Genomic DNA, 18977 nt, shown 5'->3' with positions numbered 1-18977 from the left:
CCATAGTCTGACGCCACATTGTCATTCACATCAGAACTAGGGTTGTCGGATACCACTAAGGCTGACGAGTGGGCCCCAAGCATCAATAATGTGCATGGAGTAGTAGTTTTCTGAAATAGACTACAAAAGGTTTAGTTTTGTGTAGGGTAAGCAACTAGTTGAAGCTTTTTGAAATTTAATTTTCTTTTTGAATAAACACATACGGAAAGTTGCATGAAAAGAACTCTCCAAAACGGACCAAATGGATGAAATGACTTTTTTTAACAAAAGAAAATGTTTGGCTTCTCCTTTTCTTTAAAAAAAGGTTTTGGCTTTCACTGGGGGCTGGGCCCAATCCTATCCCTTGCCTTGCGAGCCCTATTGCTAGCGTACATCAATGGCCCCACCTGTCAACCTAAGCAAACCCCATGCTCCTTACTCTCCCAGTCCACTATGGTCTTTAAAAAAGGTTTTTTAGATTTATGTCATTATAAATATTATGGTTCTGAAATATGTCACTACACTTTTGGTATTTCAAAAGATGCTATTATAAATCTAATGAAATTAGATCAATACCATTACCTTAGTATCCATGCACATTTTATAATGGCACAGATCCAATTTTAAAAGATTTGTAATGGCATGAATCTAATTTTAAAAGATTCATAATAGCATGATCCAATTTCAGAAGATTCATAATAGCATAAATCCAATCTCAGAAGATTTATAATGTCATCTTTTCAAATACCAAAAGTGTAGTGACATATTTTAAAACCATAATTCTTATAATGACATAAAGCTAAAACACCCCTCACCAACCCCCCCCCCCACACACACACAAACATATAATTGGTTCTATAGCATCCAAAGATCCCAGTGAATGGAACATTAAGTTTTCTAAGCACTCTATCAACTTTTCCATCCATTCCCCATCCAATGCAGTTTTATATGACCAAACTACTCTCGAGCCATTGCATATGCATCTCAGAGAGTACACATACATAGCAAAAGGAATGCAACTAATAACACGTAGCACATATCAGTAAGTCAAACATTCATACCAAAAGGGACAATGCATAGAAAATAGATTCAAACAACAAATCTCAAATGTGCTATGTTAATCAGTTATTATTAGCCTCCTGTTGATGCCCCTTGGTGATATTTTCTGAAAGTAAGCCAGATGAGTTTCTGGTTTCAAAATTCTTATGTGAAAGAAGCTAAAGTGAAGTATAATGCACGTCTTGTGAGTTGTTGGGACTGCAGGAGGAAGTTCCTCTTCTAATTCAGTGGGTGGGTTGGGACATCTCTTCTTAATGTGCCCAAACATAAAGCAATTTTTGCACTGGTATGGGTCCCTTTTCCCAGGCTCACCACTAGCTTTCTTTCTGAGTTTTGAAGGTCTACCTGTGGATCTTTCAAGCTTTTGAGGTCTCATGTCTATGCCAGGATCCACTCTTTGTCATTGAGTTTTGTCACCCATAGGGTTAACCTCAAAAGTATATGTCAATATGAACTTCTGCCCTGAATAGTAGTCATGCACATATGACTCCACTTTGGCTCCTCTCATTGTTTCAGAGACCTCAGATTTTCCTTCCCCTTGTCCCCCCCCCTCCCACACTTTTAGTGATGGTTTAATACAACTCTCTACTCTTCATGTGCAGCTTATGGATCACACTTTGCAAGATTTCCCCTTGAAGTCTACTAGCTATTAGCTGCCTCGTAGCTATTTTCTTCATGATCTTCTCCCTGATCTTGTCCAGCAAATCAATTAGTGATAGCTCCTTAAAATCATTTATTCATTTGTTGAAGCATTCTGATATATTATTGTTTACGTAGTTCACCTTGCATGCCCTTAAAAATTCAACTCTAGACCAAATGTGATTGTGGTAGGTTTGTAGGTAAGTGATTGCACCTGGACATATTGCAACAATGTTCTCCAATATCATTTGATGTATCATGCGAGGCAGACCTTTCTCCTGCTGCCCCTGGCTGGCCAAACTCACATTCCTCCAGCCCATCCAGTGGACGCTTGCGCTAGCCCAGCTCGGATTGGGCCTATCGCTGCCACGCCCCAGAATGTCAGCCTAGCTGGTGACTCTGTTCCACCCCTGACGTCTGTGTCGAACGAGCTACAGGTGTCCGCGCCTGCTCAGGCGATCGTGCCTGTTTCCCATCAGGCGCCAGGTCCCGCGGCCCCTCTTTCTGGTTCGGCTACCCCCATGACTCGGGTTGTTGCTAGTCGAACCGGTAAGGAAGTTGCTATCTCCATTCCACCGGTGGCAACCAGCACAAGATGGTCACTCACGGCAAGACCGGGTTCTGTTTCCCGGTTAATCGCATGAACCTTCATGCCTCCATCCTCTCACCAATTCCTAAGACGTACCGTGGCGCTCTGTCAGATCCTAATTGGCACGCTGCTATGACTGAAGAATTTGAGGATCTCCACGCAAACAATACTTGGGATCTCATTCCTCGACCTCTAGGCGCAAATAATTGTCATCGGCAAATGGGTCTTTCATCACAAGTTTCGGCTGAATGGTTCTCTTGATCGCTACAAGGCTTGTTGGGTTTTTCGTGGTTTCACCCAACGTCCCGGCGTTGACTTTGATGAAACTTTTAGTCCTGTCGTCAAGCCCGCTACTGTCCGCATAGTTCTCACATTGTCTCTCTCACGTGCCTGCCCAATTCATCAGCTCGACGTGAAGAATTCCTTCCTACATGGAACGCTTTCTAAGACAGTCTACTACGTGCAACCCTCTGGTTTTATTGACCCTGCTCGACCTGATGATGTGTGTTGATCGAAAGTTACTCTATGGACTCAAGCAGGCACCTCGAGCATGGTATAATCGATTTGCCTCCCACCTCTTATCTCTTGGTTTTGTGGAGGCAAAGTCTGACACATCCTTATTCATTTTTTGTCATGGTTCAGATACTACCTACCTGCTCCTATATGTCGATGATATTGTCTTGACAGCTTCATCTCTGAGTCTTCTTCGTCACACTATTGAGGCTCTTCAACAGGAATTTGCGATGAAGGACCTCGGACCTCTTCATCATTTTTTGGGGATTACAGTTAATCATTGTGATTGTGCTCTTTTCCTCTCACAGCGATAGTATATCCTTGATATCTTGGAGCGAGCAGGGATGTCAGCATGTAAGCTCTGCAGCACCCCAGTCGACACACATGCCAATCTCTCCGGTGATGGTGCTCCCGTGGATGACCCAACTCACTACCGCAGTCTGGCAGGTGCTCTGTAATATTTGACCTTTACTCGTCCGGATATCGCTTATGCCGTACAGTAGGTCTGCTTATTCATGCACGACCCTCGTGAGTCTCATCTTAATTTAGTGAAATGCATTCCAAGATACCTTCAGGGGACTCTTGATTATGGGCTTGCTCTTCACCGTACCTTCACCACTGTTTTGATTGTCTACACCGATGCTGATTGGGCTGATTGCCCTGACACTCGGAAGTCCACCTCTGGTTATACGGTATTTCTTGGAGATAATCTTATCTCTTGGTCGTCCAAACGGCATAATACAGTATCCCGGCTGGCGCTGAGGTTGAGTACCGCGCTGTCGCCAATAATGTTGCGGATGCTTGTTGGCTACGCCAGTTGCTCATGGAGCTCTACAGTCCACTTCAGCGTACCACTGTTATTTATTGTGACAATGTCAGGGCTGTCTATCTCTCCAGCAACCCGGTCCAGCATCAACGTACCAAGTATGTAGAGATTGATCTGCACTTTGTTCGCGAATGCGTCGGCCTTGGTGACGTCCGTGTTATACATGTCCCGACGTCCTCTCAGTACGCCGACATCTTCACTAAAGGGCTGCCCACTTCGTTCTTTCAAAAATTTCGCTCCAGTCTTAACGTTCGACAAACTCACATCTCAACTATGGGAGAGTGTTAGACTTCCTATCCATTCACACGAGCCTCTTTTACATCTTTTTATATATGCACGACGTATTTACACTCTTCCTACCTATTCACACAAATATCTCTTTAATTTTTCTCTTTTACATCTTCTCATACATACATAAATATATACACAGTATGTTCACACTCTTTTAAGTACCGATCCGGAACCCGCCTTGCCCACACGGCCACGGGCCATACGTGACGCCTTGTCGGATCCCGGTGGTGCGCCCTCCTCGCCGGACGGAGCGCCGTTGCCGCTAGCCATGGACCCTGAGGCGGTGCGGAAAACCCTGAAGCCCACCGCTTCCGCCGCGGAAATCACCGGCTCCACCCCTCCCCAGCTCCACTTCTACGACCCCTTCGTCCTCAGCGGCGTCAGCGTCGAGTCCGCGGAGCACGGCCGCCTCCTCTGCTCCTTCGTCGTCACCCCTCGCCTGGCGGTAAGACACGCTCGCCTCCCTCTCTTCCGATGAAACCCTAGGAACCCTTAGCTCTTAAGTCTTTACCCTCCTTGCTTCGAGATGGGGACGAGACTTCTGGTGTTTGGTTCGAATCGGTGTTCGTTTGCAGAGCCCCGCGGGGTACCTCCGCAGCGGCGTCACGGCAACGCTCGCCGACCAGGTGGGGTCGGCCGTGTTCTACTGCAGCGGGCCCGTCAGCAGCGGGGTCTCCCTCGAGATCAGCGTCTCCTATGTCGACGCGGCTGCCGTCGGGGTGAGACTTTCTCTCTCTTCCTCTCAACTCACATTTCGGGTTGCGTTTGATTATGGCCTCAACAAAATTTGGGTTTCAGGAGATTGGGAATTTCTGATAAAACTGGAGTCGTTGTGCGTCTAGTGCTAGGATTGGGCAATTGGCAAATCAGGCCTTCCGAAAATTGCTGAGACATTGGGGTTTAGGCGAATAGCTGTTGGTCTCCAACCTTCTAATGGGGATTGTGTTAGGCAATGCTTTTAGGGTTCATGTTAGGTGAGGAGATAAGATTGAGTGTCAGTAATTGCTATGTAATTAGTTAGACTTTTGAAGGTGTCTACTCTTTGTTAACGATTAGGCTCTGTTGTGGCGCTGGCATGTTCTGTAGGTGAATGTCAGTAGGATGTTATTGTGGTGTGTTGTCTCCTGGAAATTGCAATTGGGCATGATTGCTGCAGCTCTACTTCTTGGTGTTGTGAACAGCTTTGTGACTAGCAGAAACTGTCACTAAGTTGTTGTGAGATTGCCTGAATTGCCTCTCAATGACAACCCGACAATTATTATGGCTGGAACTCAGGGATCTTTCCTGCAATTTTTACTACTACTGACTCAATTTGCCATAGTGTGAAGTTGTTGGTAGATAAGGAGTCAGAGTGAGCTGGGATTAGGTGTGGGCCGTGGGCGTGTGGCAATTGCTTTGAACTTGATGAAATTTGTTGGATTTGTGTTATTTCGTGTTTTCTGGCAGACTGAAATTAACTAGGATTTCTGCCTTCTGTGGTGATTAATGGTGGCTCAGCTTTATATAATGCAAGTTCATTGATTTTTTTAGGACGTGGCAAATAAATCCATTAGATGATCTTATATATCTGTTCATGGATGATTTGATGTATTCATCAGAACACATTTCAGAACCTAGGAGGCCATGTTTTATTTTGATTTTCTGGCAGGTTATTTAAACAGGGTACTTCTAAATCCTAATTCATTTATCCCTCTTGCTTAAATTATGAAACCGTTTCCCTTTTTACATGCTTAACATATGTTTCTAATGTATTCAGAATAAATACCTCGGTGGAAAAAATCATGCTTGATTTCTTATTGAGTTTTGTGCTCGAGCATAATACACGTGCCTACTGCAGGTCAATATCATTAGCTTTAATAATATTCATTTTATGAAAGTTCTTCTAGAAGTTTTAACATTGCTTCATAGTTCTATGGGAAGGTGGAATGTAATATTCTTATTAAGATCGATAAACATGGGATAACGACAGCTCGATGGACAATAATATTGTTACTACTTCTTAGCTTCGTAACTTTTGGCAACTGATATTTTTCTTATCAGGAAGTGCTGAACTATAAGCAGAAAGGATGGTTGAATGAATTAGTCTACATTCACTATTTATTCATTTTCCGTTGTTGTCAGTTAGAAGTGGAGGCTTTGTTGTTGTTGTTCAGTTAGAAGTGGAGGCTGTTGGCTATAACATGCTTATTAAAAAGAAAATGTAGAATTGGATCACTTAAAAAAACTCGACCACGGGGAGAAGACGCCCCCTAGCTTTGTCTTAAGAGAGGAGAGTACCGAACTCTTTAGGGAGGTACTCACATGACCTGCGAGCATCTAGTTCGAGCCTGAGTGGGTGGCCTCTCAATTGGAGGCTCTACCAACCGAGCTATCGCACACTTTACATCTGTGAAAATGCTGGGGAGGTATCAGAAATAATCACCTTGATAGTTGATACTTGTTCAGATATCGCATTGAAGAATATACTATATAGGCTGCTGGTCCTTGGTTGTTCCACTGGAAGGCTACATAAATATTGAACTTTTTGTTTGTTTCTGCACTGCCATGTTTATTTCCAAAGTTGTTTGACTCACTGTTAACTCTTTTGGTTAATTGTCCAGGAAGAAATAGAGGTTGAGGGAAAGTTGTTGCATGCTGGAAAATCAATCGGCGTGGTATCTGTTGATTTCAGGAAGAAAAAGACAGGAAAATTGATGGCACAGGGCCGTCATACCAAGTATCTTGCTGCATCAAGCAGATTGTGAAGTCCCCTTCTGTTCCAAAATATAAACATGATTATGTCAACTCTCCATTACCGTGCCATTATTAATAGGCTAGAATCATACGATGCTTGTGCTCTGCATCTATTTTCAAGAATAAAAAGGATTGTATCTATCTGAAATTCCAGTATCAACGGTGATTTTGTGATGCATTGCTATAGTTTTTTTTTTTACTCTACAGGCATAATTAGATAATATATTTTGAAGGCTGCGATGAGTTGGAACTTCACAGGAAACACAGTAAATCCTCCAAAGTTTATATTCAATTATTGTGTTCCCCTAATATATATACTTGACAAGTAGAAAGTAAAACTGGTTAAAGTAAATTGTATTGCTGTCCTATCTTCAATTAGTGAACTGTAGTTTGCCCTCATTTTGGGAGATTCCTTTGTAAAAAAATGATCATGCTGTATCGTTCTCTTATTGACCTGAATGATGCATGATATATAATCTGGATGCACTGCATTGGTCTGAGATAGTTGGTGAAAGTAGGGCCTGGTGCCATCACGCTGGTTTATGTGCGTACGAACTCTAGGTTCTTGTGAGCTATCTCCTGTCTGATATGGCTGTTAGTTGACCTCAGTTGGGTATCGAATAATTGTAGCTTCACAACATAATAATTTGCAAGAATTGCCCCTTTGCTTCCTATGCTTTTGCCTTTGTGAACTTGTGATGCAGGTAAAGTGGTAACAAGACAAAAATGTCCATTTCTTCACTCTGAGGAAGTTTGTGATTGCCTAACCCCAATACTACTTTGCTGGCCTGAAATGTTACGATGCAGTGCCATCGAGTCACTGAATCAAAAGCTATTTATTATTTTCCCATTCTTAACACAACATAGCTGGCTTTCGATTGTGAAGTTTCCTTGGGAGCAGAGCAGAGCAGAGTTTTACTGTTGTGATGACTGATCAGGTAGGAGGTTGGGTGTCCCTGTCATTGGTCTCCTTTTGCCATTAGTGCGAACTAATCCCCTGTCCTTATGTGAGCCACCCGAATTAAAACACGAATTCCCCAGCACACGCACCTTTTACACCCCCCCCCCCCACCCACAAACGCACACCAAAAAAAATTGTCGTAACAAAGCCGCACACCTTTCTTCCTTCAGATCCAAAGATGATACTCTCTCCGTTGCACATTTTGTTTTGTAAAAGTTAAGCTTTATAAATTTTGACTGACAATTAGTCAAATTATATATATTTAATATACAAACCTTGCTCCAATATATTTGAATTTTAAAGTACTTTTAATATAATATTGATTTTATAACAATCGACAATATATTATAAAAAAAACAGCGGTAAAAAAAACTTTTAATGTCTTTTTCAAAACAAATATACCTTACCTTCTTGAACCGAGGGAGTATATGAATGACTAATGGACAAATAAAGAATTTGCACATGCCTTGAATTTTTTACATTTATACTATTACACTAAATATGATAATATTTTAGGACCGAACAAAATAATGATTTATAATTAAAAGAAGTGACAGTGGAATAAGACAAAAGAAATGGAGAGATGCTACTATTTTCTCTGTATCTGCTGAACCCTATTTACACCATCAAGAACACCCAATAAGTATGTCTAATGGAGTATAATTTACTTGCCATATGTATCAGAGGCATGCGTCCATGGTTCTTGCAGGCGCTGCCACTCATGGAAGCCATTGCACGGTCTGAACATACGTATCAGCGCATGCATTACCGTGCCCTGGTAGGGTGTTTCCTGGCGGCCGCCGAGAAGGTCTTCTCGATGACGAAGAGCCTCCTGAAGATCCTCATGAGCAGCACCCAGCTGTCGGTCCGGCGGCGGTAGTGCCCCGCCCCGCCGGCCCTCGACGACGCCCGCAGCACCGGCGCGCACCCGTACACGTGCACGCGCCCCGCCGGCTCCGGCTCCGACTCCGCGCACGACGACGACGACGACAGGTCCAACCCGTCGCCCGCGGCTGCAAGCGCCGCCCTCGAGCAAGAGCCGCCGGCCCCACGCAGCGCCAGCTCCTCGTTGAAGTCCTCCCACAGCAGGTCCATCCTGTCCTCCTCCAGCTCGTGCACCGCTCCTCCTCCCGCTCCCGCCTTCTCCTGCCGCGGCTCTTCGTCCGCCATGGCGTGGCCGGCGGTTGGAGAGTGAAGGAACCAGAGGGGCGAGGCGGCGAAGTGGGGGAAGTGTCGGTGGCGCACCGGACCAGGGCCTGCAGGCTCTGGCGTCGACGCTGCGGCCGCGGTAGCTGGGAAGGTGAAGTCGCCCATGTCCATCTTGTTCTTACCCTCTCCCTGCCTCTGTCCACATTCCACAGTAGAGACGGACACAGAGAGACTAGAGAAGTCGCTAGGGAGCTAGCTGTTCGTGCGTAGAAACGCCTCGGTGATACCACTATAAATACTTGGGTGACTGAAGTCTGATCGATCGGTCGGTCGGTACGTGGTTCTTGTGGCACTGTCCTCCACTCTACTCAAGTGAATTTAACTATAGGCCAGCCATCATATGCCCCATATATGTATATAAAGCTAGAGCTCTTGGCTCTAAAAATCTTTAGAGCTAGATATTACTTAGGGATAACAATGGGTCCTTGATCTCGCCCTGACCCTCGAAATCTGATCCGCTCTAACCCCAAAACACAGTTCGGAGCAAAAATCATCTCCATCCTTAGCCCCGTCGGATCCCCAATCTCTGTTGGGGCCCGTGGGAGAGAGACACTGCAGGCTGCAGCCGTGCTTTGTTGGAGACGCTATGATGCTAGAGGTCGAAGACGGGCTATGATCGTGTTGTGCTGGTCGCTCTGGCGAGCGGCACTCGTGCCCTTGAGGCCATGCGCCTCGATGAGCGACACCTAGGCCCTAGAGGTCATGCGCCCTAGCGAGCACCCTTGCACTGGAGGCGGGTTGCTGCCTGCTATCGTGCGCCCATGTCGGCTACCGCCCAACGCACATTCGCCCCTCGGGTCCCATGGAGCCCCGTGGAAAAACCTCATCCTGGCCCTAGGGATGTCAATGGGGACCCGATCCCCGATTCTCCGCGGGGAATTCCCCTATTAGGGGACGGGGATGGGGAGATTTTGTCCCTCGCGAACTCATATGGGGACGGGGACGGGAAGGCGCTCCTCGTCCCCGCTCCCCGCTATATCCCCGGTATCACATATATACATATTTTTCTTAGTATATAAATGTACAAATATTACATTATGTAGAGTAAATAATAAATTACTCTTATTCTTTTTTGTCTAACCTACGATATTTACTCAATATTATATTAATTACCCTCGTATACATCAATAAATTACTTATTTATACAACATACATATTATTAATATATAAAAATAATCAAATATCATTCAATTTTATATCCCTATTGGGGACCCGATCCCCGTAAATTCCCCGTGGGGATAGGGATAGGAGAAATCTTCCCCCGATAGCTAAATGGGGACGGGGATGAGGAAGCATTCCCCGCGGGGATTGGCCCCATTGCCATCCCTAGCCCTGCTCTGACCTGGACTCGAGCCCCACCCCATGAGCCCTGTGGGGAAAAACTTGTCCCGTCCCTATCCAGTTCGAGGCGGATCCTTACCTCTACGGAGAAAATTGTTATATCTAAGTATCACTAGCTTTAGAAATTTATGGAGTTAGAGTTTTTGATACACCGAAATTATTTGGATGAGCCATTATATATTTTATTTTAATTTAAAAATAGAGATTTAAATCACTTTATTATAACCTATAAATATAAAATCTAATATGACTTAAAAATAGAGTCATATGTGTGTGGCGACACCGCGGCAGTAACTGGGATCGACTCTGTTGGCGTGTCTGCACGTACCTAGTGCGTATGGAATCACTGCCCACGTGGTGTCTCGACATGTGCAGCCGCCTGTATACGCGCGCAAGTCTGCGACAGCGTTCGTACGTGCTGGCGGCGGTGGCCATCGGCGTGCGTTGGGTAGATCCACCGGTGTGCAGATCTACCGGCACGAGGACGGGCGTACGGCGCCCATCAATCCCCCGGGGCCGCTCGCAAAAGTAGAGAGGCCACCGGCCGCGGAGACCGATCGAACAAAACGTACGCGCGTCGGTACGTGGCCAATAAGATCATCAGCCATTGGTGTGGTGACTGCTCCGTGGACCGTCGCTGCCTGCCTTTCACGCGCGTGGCTAAAGGCAGTTAATTTCGCGGGTTACCTGGGAACCGTCGGGTGGGGCGTCTCGCCGAGTCTACCGCTTGGTGGCGCGTGCGCGCCGGCGCCGCTGAGTGAGCCGTGATCGAGTGACGTGGCTGCCGCGCACGGGAGGGATGGATGGATGGATGAGTGGCGACGTACGTACGGCCGGCCGGCGCGGCCTCAACGACGATCGACCCGGCGAGCTGGAAGGAGTCGCGGGGCGCGGCTGTATGGCATTTGACAAGTCGGCGGGGAGAGGGAATGGGGAATCCATGGCGGATTTGGCTGCCGGCTTCGGCTGTTTCTGTGGCGTGATGCGGCCGGGGCACCCGCCCGCCGATGTGGCTGTCGCCGTCGCAAGACTGGATCCCGCTTGCTTCCCACGTAGGCATGCGGCGAGCGAGGTGTGGGTGTGTGGCAGGGACGGCGAAGAGATTTGACGGACAAACTGCACCTACGCTCCAGTGTGCTGGTGCCGGGCACCGGCCAACGGCCGTGCAGTCCCAGCTCAGCCTCGCTCCCGCGGCGACCCACCTGATGACTGAAACGTCCGGGGCTCCGGGACCGTGCCGCTGCTGCCACTACGGCGTCCCCCCGCCTGCTCCTGGGCCGCGACCGAGCGAGGTGGCCCGCGCTATTCTGCCGCTGCTTGTCCTCGGCGGCACCTCACTTGGGCCGGGCGCCGCCCGTGCTCCGCCTCGGCCCTTGGGACCTGCTGTTTGTTTAGTGGGCTAGAAGGAAATGGACGGCAAGCATTTGAATTCAGAGGTGTGTGATGGCTTGGTTAAGACATGGTAACACTAGCAGATGCAGCATCCGTATTGTTTTGTTCATTTTCTACAATAATATCCATATGCAAAATCGAATTTGTATCCTAGTATTTCTTACCAAGAAGAAAGCATCTGTCAAAAAGACTGACGACTTTGTTGTCTATCCACAAGTGAGAAGAAATGAAAATGAAGCACTTATTGTAGCCTCCATGCAATGTCAAAGATCCAAAACATATCTTAACAGCAGTGCAGGCTGACTTTGCTAGGCACCTCTAAGAGGTGAATTACACAACATTACAGCGGGGCAATGGTACCATCTCAACACCAGAGAGATACATAGCATCATCTCAAGATGTTCGCGGAAAGCACTTCGGCGGAACGGAATGCACAGAAACCGGACACCGCTAGATGAGAACAGCGAAGCAAGGCGCCTGTTGTTTTTAAGAACTACGGTTAAGGAAGGTCCTTGGACCATAGAACTACGATTGCACACGCATTCTCTTTACATCGTTCTCCGGTACATTTGCATCAGCCCCGTTGCCGCGTGCCGTGCCTTCACCTCGTTTAGGAACCTACAGATGCACAAAAGAAACTTCATTAAAAATTCCTAATGAATCTGAGTGTTGTCTAGTGATTTGGTTGTAATTTGTTTCGCATCGAACAAACATGAACTGAACTCACATTTTCATCAGGGACTATAGCATATCTTTCTGATGGCGAGACCCATACTTTTGCTGAAAGCATCAAGAAACAACATCAGTTAACCAGTCTGTAAGAGCATCTGCAGCTACTAGAGCGCGCTGATGCAAACCTGCAAATGGAGGTGCTGTTGATGACTCCAGTTTCTTGCAGCCAGAACCGTCAGGGCTTAAGGCATCAATCATCACCGGTGTGTTCCTTCAGGATGATAGAATATGATATATTGTTAGCTCAAAAGAGTATAGATAGCAAAGGCTGGAACAAACAAGAGAAGATATTGGGCAAGTGCACTAGAAAGGAACCACGACCACCTGTCAACTATTTCACCATTCCCGAGCTGTCCACTAGTACCCCTTCCCCACGAGAAAACATTTTTCTTTTCGGTAAGGGCAAGTGTATGCCTCCATCCGCAAGCAACTTGAGAAACTTTCTGTAGTAATCACAGTAATAAACAAAAGTTGGCAATCGTTACTCACATGAATCAACTAACAAATTTTCGCCATAAGTACTGTGGTTATGAGTTTTATGATTCACGAGGTACATGGATCATTTAGTTGAGCACAAGTTCCATCATTAGCCCTCCCACAAACATGTCGTACCTGTTCCTCTGGAAAATGAACCTGTACTGGGGAACAGTGATCATCATTGTCGCCAACTCCAACTTGTCCAAACTGCAGGCTCCAAATATCAGGCAATCAGTGTAAGTGACAAACAAAACCCCATGTAAGTAAACATTTGAAACAAATATGTCAAACAAGTGGTGCATCAAGCCAGTACCACCATCTTTCAGAACAATAGAGCGGGAACTCAAGCAAAGCTCAGTATAGAAATCGTTCAACCTATGCCTAGAGTAGTAAACAGGACAAGCTGAGTTTGGAACTTAGAACTGACCACTTTTACATTGAGATCGAGTTACTAATGAATGTTGCATATTTGTTGACCGATAAGGGTTTCCATAGGTATAACTGAATGTCTTTGAGACCAGGTATAACCGAGTTGCAATTGAGATTAAGGATCGAATATTCAGTTCCTGTGAAACCAGAATAAAATGGACCACTGTGAAAATTACTCTACCACTGGGCACTGGCTGTCAAAGTATGTACCAGATATATCCAGTGACAAGAGGGATAACCAATGGGCTTAACACCTACACCTGGAAATTTTTTCCATGACTCCATGCACCATGTCAAGCCAAAAATCTATTTTTTGCATTACCAGATTGGATATAGCTTAAAGTTGTGTAATAAATAAGCATATGTAGGGACTAGATGTGTCCCTCTACTGGAGAACAATGATGATTTTCCAAGCGGTCAATCATGTTCATCAAAACAATAATAAAGTTCACTTTCTGAACTCAATTTGCTGAGTTGACCAAGGAAATGGTCCATCTTGTTTTCTCCGTGTAAAGAAACTTATCAATCATCATGGAAACTTTTACCATACATAAGCAACTATACATGAACATACAAAAAAGTTTGCTTACCGGCACCAGAGATTCACTTTTTTAATGTTTTCCTTTTTGTATTCGTTGATAGAAGTGCAAAATAAAAAGCTTGCTTGTGCAGTTTGAATGACACCAATTATGGGGCACAATAAGAAGTAGAGGTACAAAGATAATGACCTTGTTCCATCCCCATCCATAAAGCTTTCCCTCTGATGTAAGTGCCATTGTATGCCTCCAACCACCTGAAATCTAAATCAGCAGAACGTATGTATATAAACCTTTCCTCGGAGACTCAAATAGTAATCAAGAAGACTTGAACGTGTTAATTTAGTTTGGCATGGAGAATTTTTCTGGGTTAAGTAGCATAGGATAAGTTTTCATTCGTTTGGGAGACTTCCCTCAAGTTTTCTTTTTTTCAAAAAAAAAAAGCAAGTTTAGATTATAGGCAGCACCACGTAAAAAGAAAATTCTTCTCGCCGGCATGAGGTATGCCTATGTCAACCCATGCATGAAAGCATAATCTTTATATGTTCCCAGATACACATGTCTAAATGAGCCTGTGCATGGAAGCATTTTCTATGTGCCCAGATGTGGCATGTCTGTGTCAGCCTGTGCATAGAAGCATTGTCTTTCTAAAGCCCAGCAAAGTGAAAACTAAGTATGAGATTGCATTAATCCTTCATAAAACCATGTCAGGGAATGGTGCTATAAGCTATTACCTGAGATATAGTGCTATCTTTCAAAGCTTCCAGTTTATGTGGAACTAAATGATCTTCAAAATCACCATGTCCCAGTTGACCGTATTTGCTCCAACCGTAAGTGTACAGATTACCAGAGGAAGAAACAGTAATGGTATGGCGCCATCCACATGCAACAAGCACCATCTTCTCACTCTACAAAAGGGTAAGACATACGAATATTGACCAAGCTGGAACAACAGAACCAACAGAAATAATATTAAAAAAGTACATACGAGAACAGAACCAAATGAACTGCATTCTCATGGCAGTTGCCCTAACTTAGTGAAAGCATTAGTAAGATCAAACTGCAGGGAAACTGAGTCTAAGACAAGGTTATTTAGATTTGTCCCACAGATCCTTTAGTGTTCAGGTTATTAAAATTTAGAGTAAGGTTCAACCTTTTTTCACAGTTGATGCAACCAATGAATATGTACGATAATGTACGATAATGTTGTGACAAGTGTTCGGACAAGCGATGGTGACACCAATGATTTTCCAATTAGAATAGGACTACACCAAGGGTCAGCTTTAAGCCCTTATCTTTTTGCTTTGGTGATGGATGATGTCACAAGGGATATACAAGGTGATATCCCATGGTGTATGCTCTTTGCAGATGATGTGGTGCTAGTTGACGATAGTCGGACGGGGGTAAATGAAAAGTTGGAGCTGTGGAGACAGACCTTGGAGTCGAAGGGTTTTAGGCTTAGTAGAACTAAAACTGAGTACATGAGGTGCGATTTTAGTACTACTAGGCACGAGGAGGATGAGGTTTGCCTTGACGGGCAGGTGATACCTCAGAAGGATACCTTTCGATATTTGGGGTCGATGCTGCAGAAGGATGGTGAAATCGATGAAGATGTGAGCCATCGAATCAAAGCCGGATGGATGAAGTGGCGCCAAGCTTCCGGCATCCTCTGCGACAAGAGAGTACCACAGAAGCTAAAAGGCAGGTTCTATAGGACGGCAATTAGACCTGCGATGTTGTATGGCGCAGAATGTTGGTCAACTAAAAGGCAACATGTCCAACGGTTGAGTGTAGCGGAGATGCGCATGCTGAGATGGATGTGTGGCCACACAAGAAAGGATCGGGTTCGGAATGATAACATACGTGATAGAGTTGGTGTAGCACCAATTGAAGAGAAGCTTGTCCAACATCGTTTGAGATGGTTTGGGCATATACAACGCAGGCCCTCAGAAGCGTCTGTACATAGTGGAAGAATAAAGCGTGCGGATAATATCAAGAGAGGTCGAGGTAGACCAAACTTGACATGGGAGGAGTCTGTAAAGAGGGATCTGAAAGACTGGAATATCACCAAAGAACTAGCCATGGACAGCGGTGCGTGGAAGTTAGCTATCCACGTGCCAGAGCCATGACTAGACTTGCAAGATCTTATGGGTTTCATCTCTAGCCTACCCTAACTTGTTTAGGACTGAAAGGCTTTGTTGTTGTTGTTGTTGTTGATGATGCAACCAATGAATCTAGTATTTAGCCTCCACTCAGTACTTGGATGATGGCACACTAGTGCTTTACTTTGTTTTAATTGGAAAAGAAAAAAATGGCAGTACTCCATGTGTGTGGTTTCAAAGAATAAAATCACCTGAACAATGACCAGACAAGCACTAAAGGATCAGCTGAAAGAACTATATGTATTCTGACAGTTTCTATCTGGGCAAAAGATTTGCTTCCGACAGTGTTTTCAAAATGATAATATGGGATCAGGTAGGAAAGGAGTACTCACAGCTGAAAATATGCCCTGCTGACATGTTTCAGGGACCAAATAAAGAATTATGAAAGCATTTTGATTTTGCAACAGGTCCAAAATGGTATGATTAACTTTTATGCAGTATCAAGTGTTGAAAGGTTTAGTAGAACCTCAGTTGAGTGTACATAATGATTTCAAACTGAAAAATGTTAAACCAATTAGATAATTTACCTCCACAGAAGATACTTTTTCAGGAAGCAGACGATCATTACGGTCACCAAGACCTAAATTTCCATATCGACCCCAGCCCCATCCATATAGGTCACCATCTTCAGTTACTGCAGCAGTATGTTCAGCACCGGCAGCGATCATTTTCACACAAACACCCTACAAACATTTTGGGCCATAATCACTCAACAGGATTGCACAGGATAGTGACAAATGGTGATAGTTGTCCCCCAGAAGTTGAATCAACAATATATAACAGGTGAGCCTAATGTTCACATCACCATTATATGGGGAACCATAGTGACAGCACATCAACGTGCATCTCATGATAATAGTAATACAGCTAGTACATGGGTGTGAATCAAGACATGAAGTCAGCTATCTATCGCAACCATCTTATCTTATATTTACTAATTGGAGGCTCCTTTTGGTGCCTCCACGTTAAACCTAAGAAAATCCTATAAGTTCTCATAAAAAAGCAAAACATCCAACCGTCGAATTAATTGATTGACTAACTGTAACCATAGATCAACAACCAGGCGAAACAACATACAAGATTAAAAAACAAATAATAGAGTCCAGCTCCAAAACTACTTTTTGCCTTGCCTTTCCTTCCCTTTTTTTGTTGTAGATATCATTTATCCAACAAGATTACGTTAGCAAACTCCAACTTAGTTACGTTAGCAATCAACACACTTTTTCAAATCAATTATAATCAAACATTACAAAATTAAAACAACAGAACGCAAATATATTACGGATTATCACATAAAAATAATATCAAAGAATTTATAATGTATTTCAAAAAAATAATATGAGATACGGTGACAACATTAAAAATAATAATAATTTCAAAAAATCAAGAAACAAATAAAAAATAAAAATTATAAACTAGATCTATTCACAAATAATAAACATGATTACGACGAACATAAATTATATTTATATTTTACATTCTAATATTTAAATATAAATAGTTGATGTAGCTTAGCATACAACCATTATTAATACAAATATCTATAATTCAACCATAAACTAAATTTCTAGCCTGTGCAGTCGCACGGATTGATGCGCTAGTTAGCTCAACTCATATTCATGATTTTACATAGACATCATTACACATAAGAACTATCACAATGTTTCGAAGCTGAATAATGAACAAATATCTAAGGACAATCAGGCGCTCCTAAAATTCCCCTTGTATGATCTAGATCTACTGCATACTGTAAAGTTTTTTTTTTTTTTTTTGCAATATCAATATTTCTTTGAGAAAGAACAGCATTCTACCTCGAAAGCTTGAATATTTTGCGGGAGCAGCGAGTCTTCAGTAGTTCCAAGGCCTAGCTGCCCATTTTGGTTACGGCCCCAACTAACAGAAATAAAAAAACATCAGATAATTAAACAAGTCTCACCCAAAATTCAGCAAGAGCAATAGTAATACAACAATGTGAAATTTAACACTATTTATCATGGATAATTTGCACAAAGGTATAATTTGCCAAAGACTTCCCAAACAAAGGTATAATTTGCACAGCAGTGAACTGTCGATAGCTGCCTCACCTCTGCACTTCACCAGCCATGGTCACGGCGAGACAATGGCTGTCCCCGCAGGCAATCTGCTTGATCTTAATCCCCTGTAGCGCCTTGACCGGCTGAGGCGTGAAGACGTCGCTGGAATTTCCATGCCCGAGCCTCCCGAAGTCTCCCCACCCCCAGCTGTAGACCTGCAGCTCGTCCTCGGAGTAGGCGGTGGTGTGGTCCGCCCCGCAGATGACTGACGTGATCCCCGGAGCGTCGAACCCGCTCAGCACCGTGGGCACGAGCCGGTCCTCCGCGTCGGCGTGCCCGAGCTGCCCGTCCTCGCCCCTGCCCCACGAGCACAGCGCATTGCCCGCTGCAAAACATAACATGCACGACGGCCCGTAAGCGACCGCAACCCCACCCGAGAGGTGCTCGACGAAATCCCCCACCCCCTAGGTGACGGAGTGGCTTACTGAGGAGCGCGACGGAGTGGCTGGCGCCGGCGGAGACGAGCACGACGGCCGGCGGCGGGGCGTCCGGGGCGGCCATGGCGGTGTCCATCTCGTCGAAGAACCGGGGCGCGCCGCGTCTACTAACCACCCCCACGAGGAAACGACGAAGTGTCCGGGCGCGCTGCTGCCAATCGGGCGGAGACGGATCACGACGGCGAGAGGCGAGGTGGTGGGGGAAGCGGAGCGGGGCGCGACCTGGACGCGGGATTTAAGCGGGGGAGGCGGCCGCGATGGGATGGGTCACCGGCCGTATTAATGGCTAGAGTTCGAGCCCCACCCCGATCCCATGTGACGCACGCTAATGCCGCTCGCAAGCAGCGGCGTTCGAGCTGCTGGGTTAAGCTTGCGGATTAGCGTGTCATTAAGGAGCGGGAGGAGGTGGACGACGACCCCGGTTTCCCTCGCTCCGTTTGCGGAGGGGCGGTCTACGTACGCCCCTGACGCGTGGGTCCGGGTAGGATTTGGGCCCACCGTGCAGAGGGTGGGTGGGTGCGGGTTTGTGGGGTTTGGAGGCCGGGGAGGGCGGGAAAGGAGGACCACTCGTTGGGCACG

General features: G+C 45.3%; 3 protein-coding genes across 3 annotated transcripts; 1 reads left to right on the top strand and 2 right to left on the bottom strand.

Annotated features, from left to right (window-relative positions):
- The first annotated feature begins 4053 nt into the window (after positions 1–4053).
- On the top strand, positions 4054–6807 carry LOC133889154 (uncharacterized). Its single transcript, XM_062329624.1, has 3 exons — positions 4054–4341; positions 4472–4615; positions 6497–6807. The coding sequence occupies exons 1-3, from the start codon at positions 4165–4167 to the stop codon at positions 6638–6640; spliced, it is 465 nt and encodes a 154-aa protein (XP_062185608.1). The 5' UTR covers positions 4054–4164; the 3' UTR covers positions 6641–6807.
- A 1252-nt stretch (positions 6808–8059) lies between these two features.
- LOC133888903 (uncharacterized) lies at positions 8060–9221 on the bottom strand. The gene has a single exon (XM_062329292.1). It carries the CDS (start codon positions 8908–8910, stop codon positions 8356–8358), a length of 555 nt encoding a protein of 184 aa, XP_062185276.1. The 5' UTR covers positions 8911–9221; the 3' UTR covers positions 8060–8355.
- Positions 9222–11749: 2528 nt separating this feature from the next.
- LOC133888014 (ultraviolet-B receptor UVR8-like) lies at positions 11750–18766 on the bottom strand. Its single transcript, XM_062328096.1, has 11 exons — positions 18387–18766; positions 17953–18286; positions 17680–17761; positions 16396–16551; positions 14441–14614; positions 13899–13970; positions 12877–12948; positions 12589–12707; positions 12390–12475; positions 12260–12312; positions 11750–12150 (listed from the first exon to the last, which is right to left on the bottom strand). Exons 1-11 carry the CDS (start codon positions 18472–18474, stop codon positions 12058–12060), a joined length of 1329 nt encoding a protein of 442 aa, XP_062184080.1. The 5' UTR covers positions 18475–18766; the 3' UTR covers positions 11750–12057.
- Between the last annotated feature and the right edge of the window lie 211 nt (positions 18767–18977).

The sequence above is a fragment of the Phragmites australis genome, chromosome 13 (assembly GCF_958298935.1).
Source record: "Phragmites australis chromosome 13, lpPhrAust1.1, whole genome shotgun sequence".
Classification (NCBI taxonomy): Eukaryota; Viridiplantae; Streptophyta; class Magnoliopsida; order Poales; family Poaceae; genus Phragmites; species Phragmites australis.
The sequence above is the reverse complement of the archived record's forward strand: the minus strand, read 5'-3'. Positions and strand labels throughout refer to the sequence as shown.

What these genes read in the sequence shown, in the direction of transcription:
- LOC133889154 (XM_062329624.1), top strand. Translation starts at nt 4,165, where the DNA reads ATGGACCCTGAGGCGGTGCGGAAAACCCTGAAGCCCACCGCTTCCGCC. An exon ending in TCGTCACCCCTCGCCTGGCG is followed by an intron (nt 4,342 to 4,471) that starts GTAAGACACGCT and finishes GTTCGTTTGCAG; the next exon opens with AGCCCCGCGGGGTACCTCCG. An exon ending in TCGACGCGGCTGCCGTCGGG is followed by an intron (nt 4,616 to 6,496) that starts GTGAGACTTTCT and finishes TTAATTGTCCAG; the next exon opens with GAAGAAATAGAGGTTGAGGG.
- LOC133888903 (XM_062329292.1), bottom strand. Translation starts at nt 8,910, where the DNA reads ATGGACATGGGCGACTTCACCTTCCCAGCTACCGCGGCCGCAGCGTCG.
- LOC133888014 (XM_062328096.1), bottom strand. Translation starts at nt 18,474, where the DNA reads ATGGACACCGCCATGGCCGCCCCGGACGCCCCGCCGCCGGCCGTCGTG. An exon ending in AAGATAGCACTATATCTCAG is followed by an intron (nt 13,971 to 14,440) that starts GTAATAGCTTAT and finishes CTGCTGATTTAG; the next exon opens with ATTTCAGGTGGTTGGAGGCA. An exon ending in TTCATTTTCCAGAGGAACAG is followed by an intron (nt 12,708 to 12,876) that starts GTACGACATGTT and finishes TGATTACTACAG; the next exon opens with AAAGTTTCTCAAGTTGCTTG.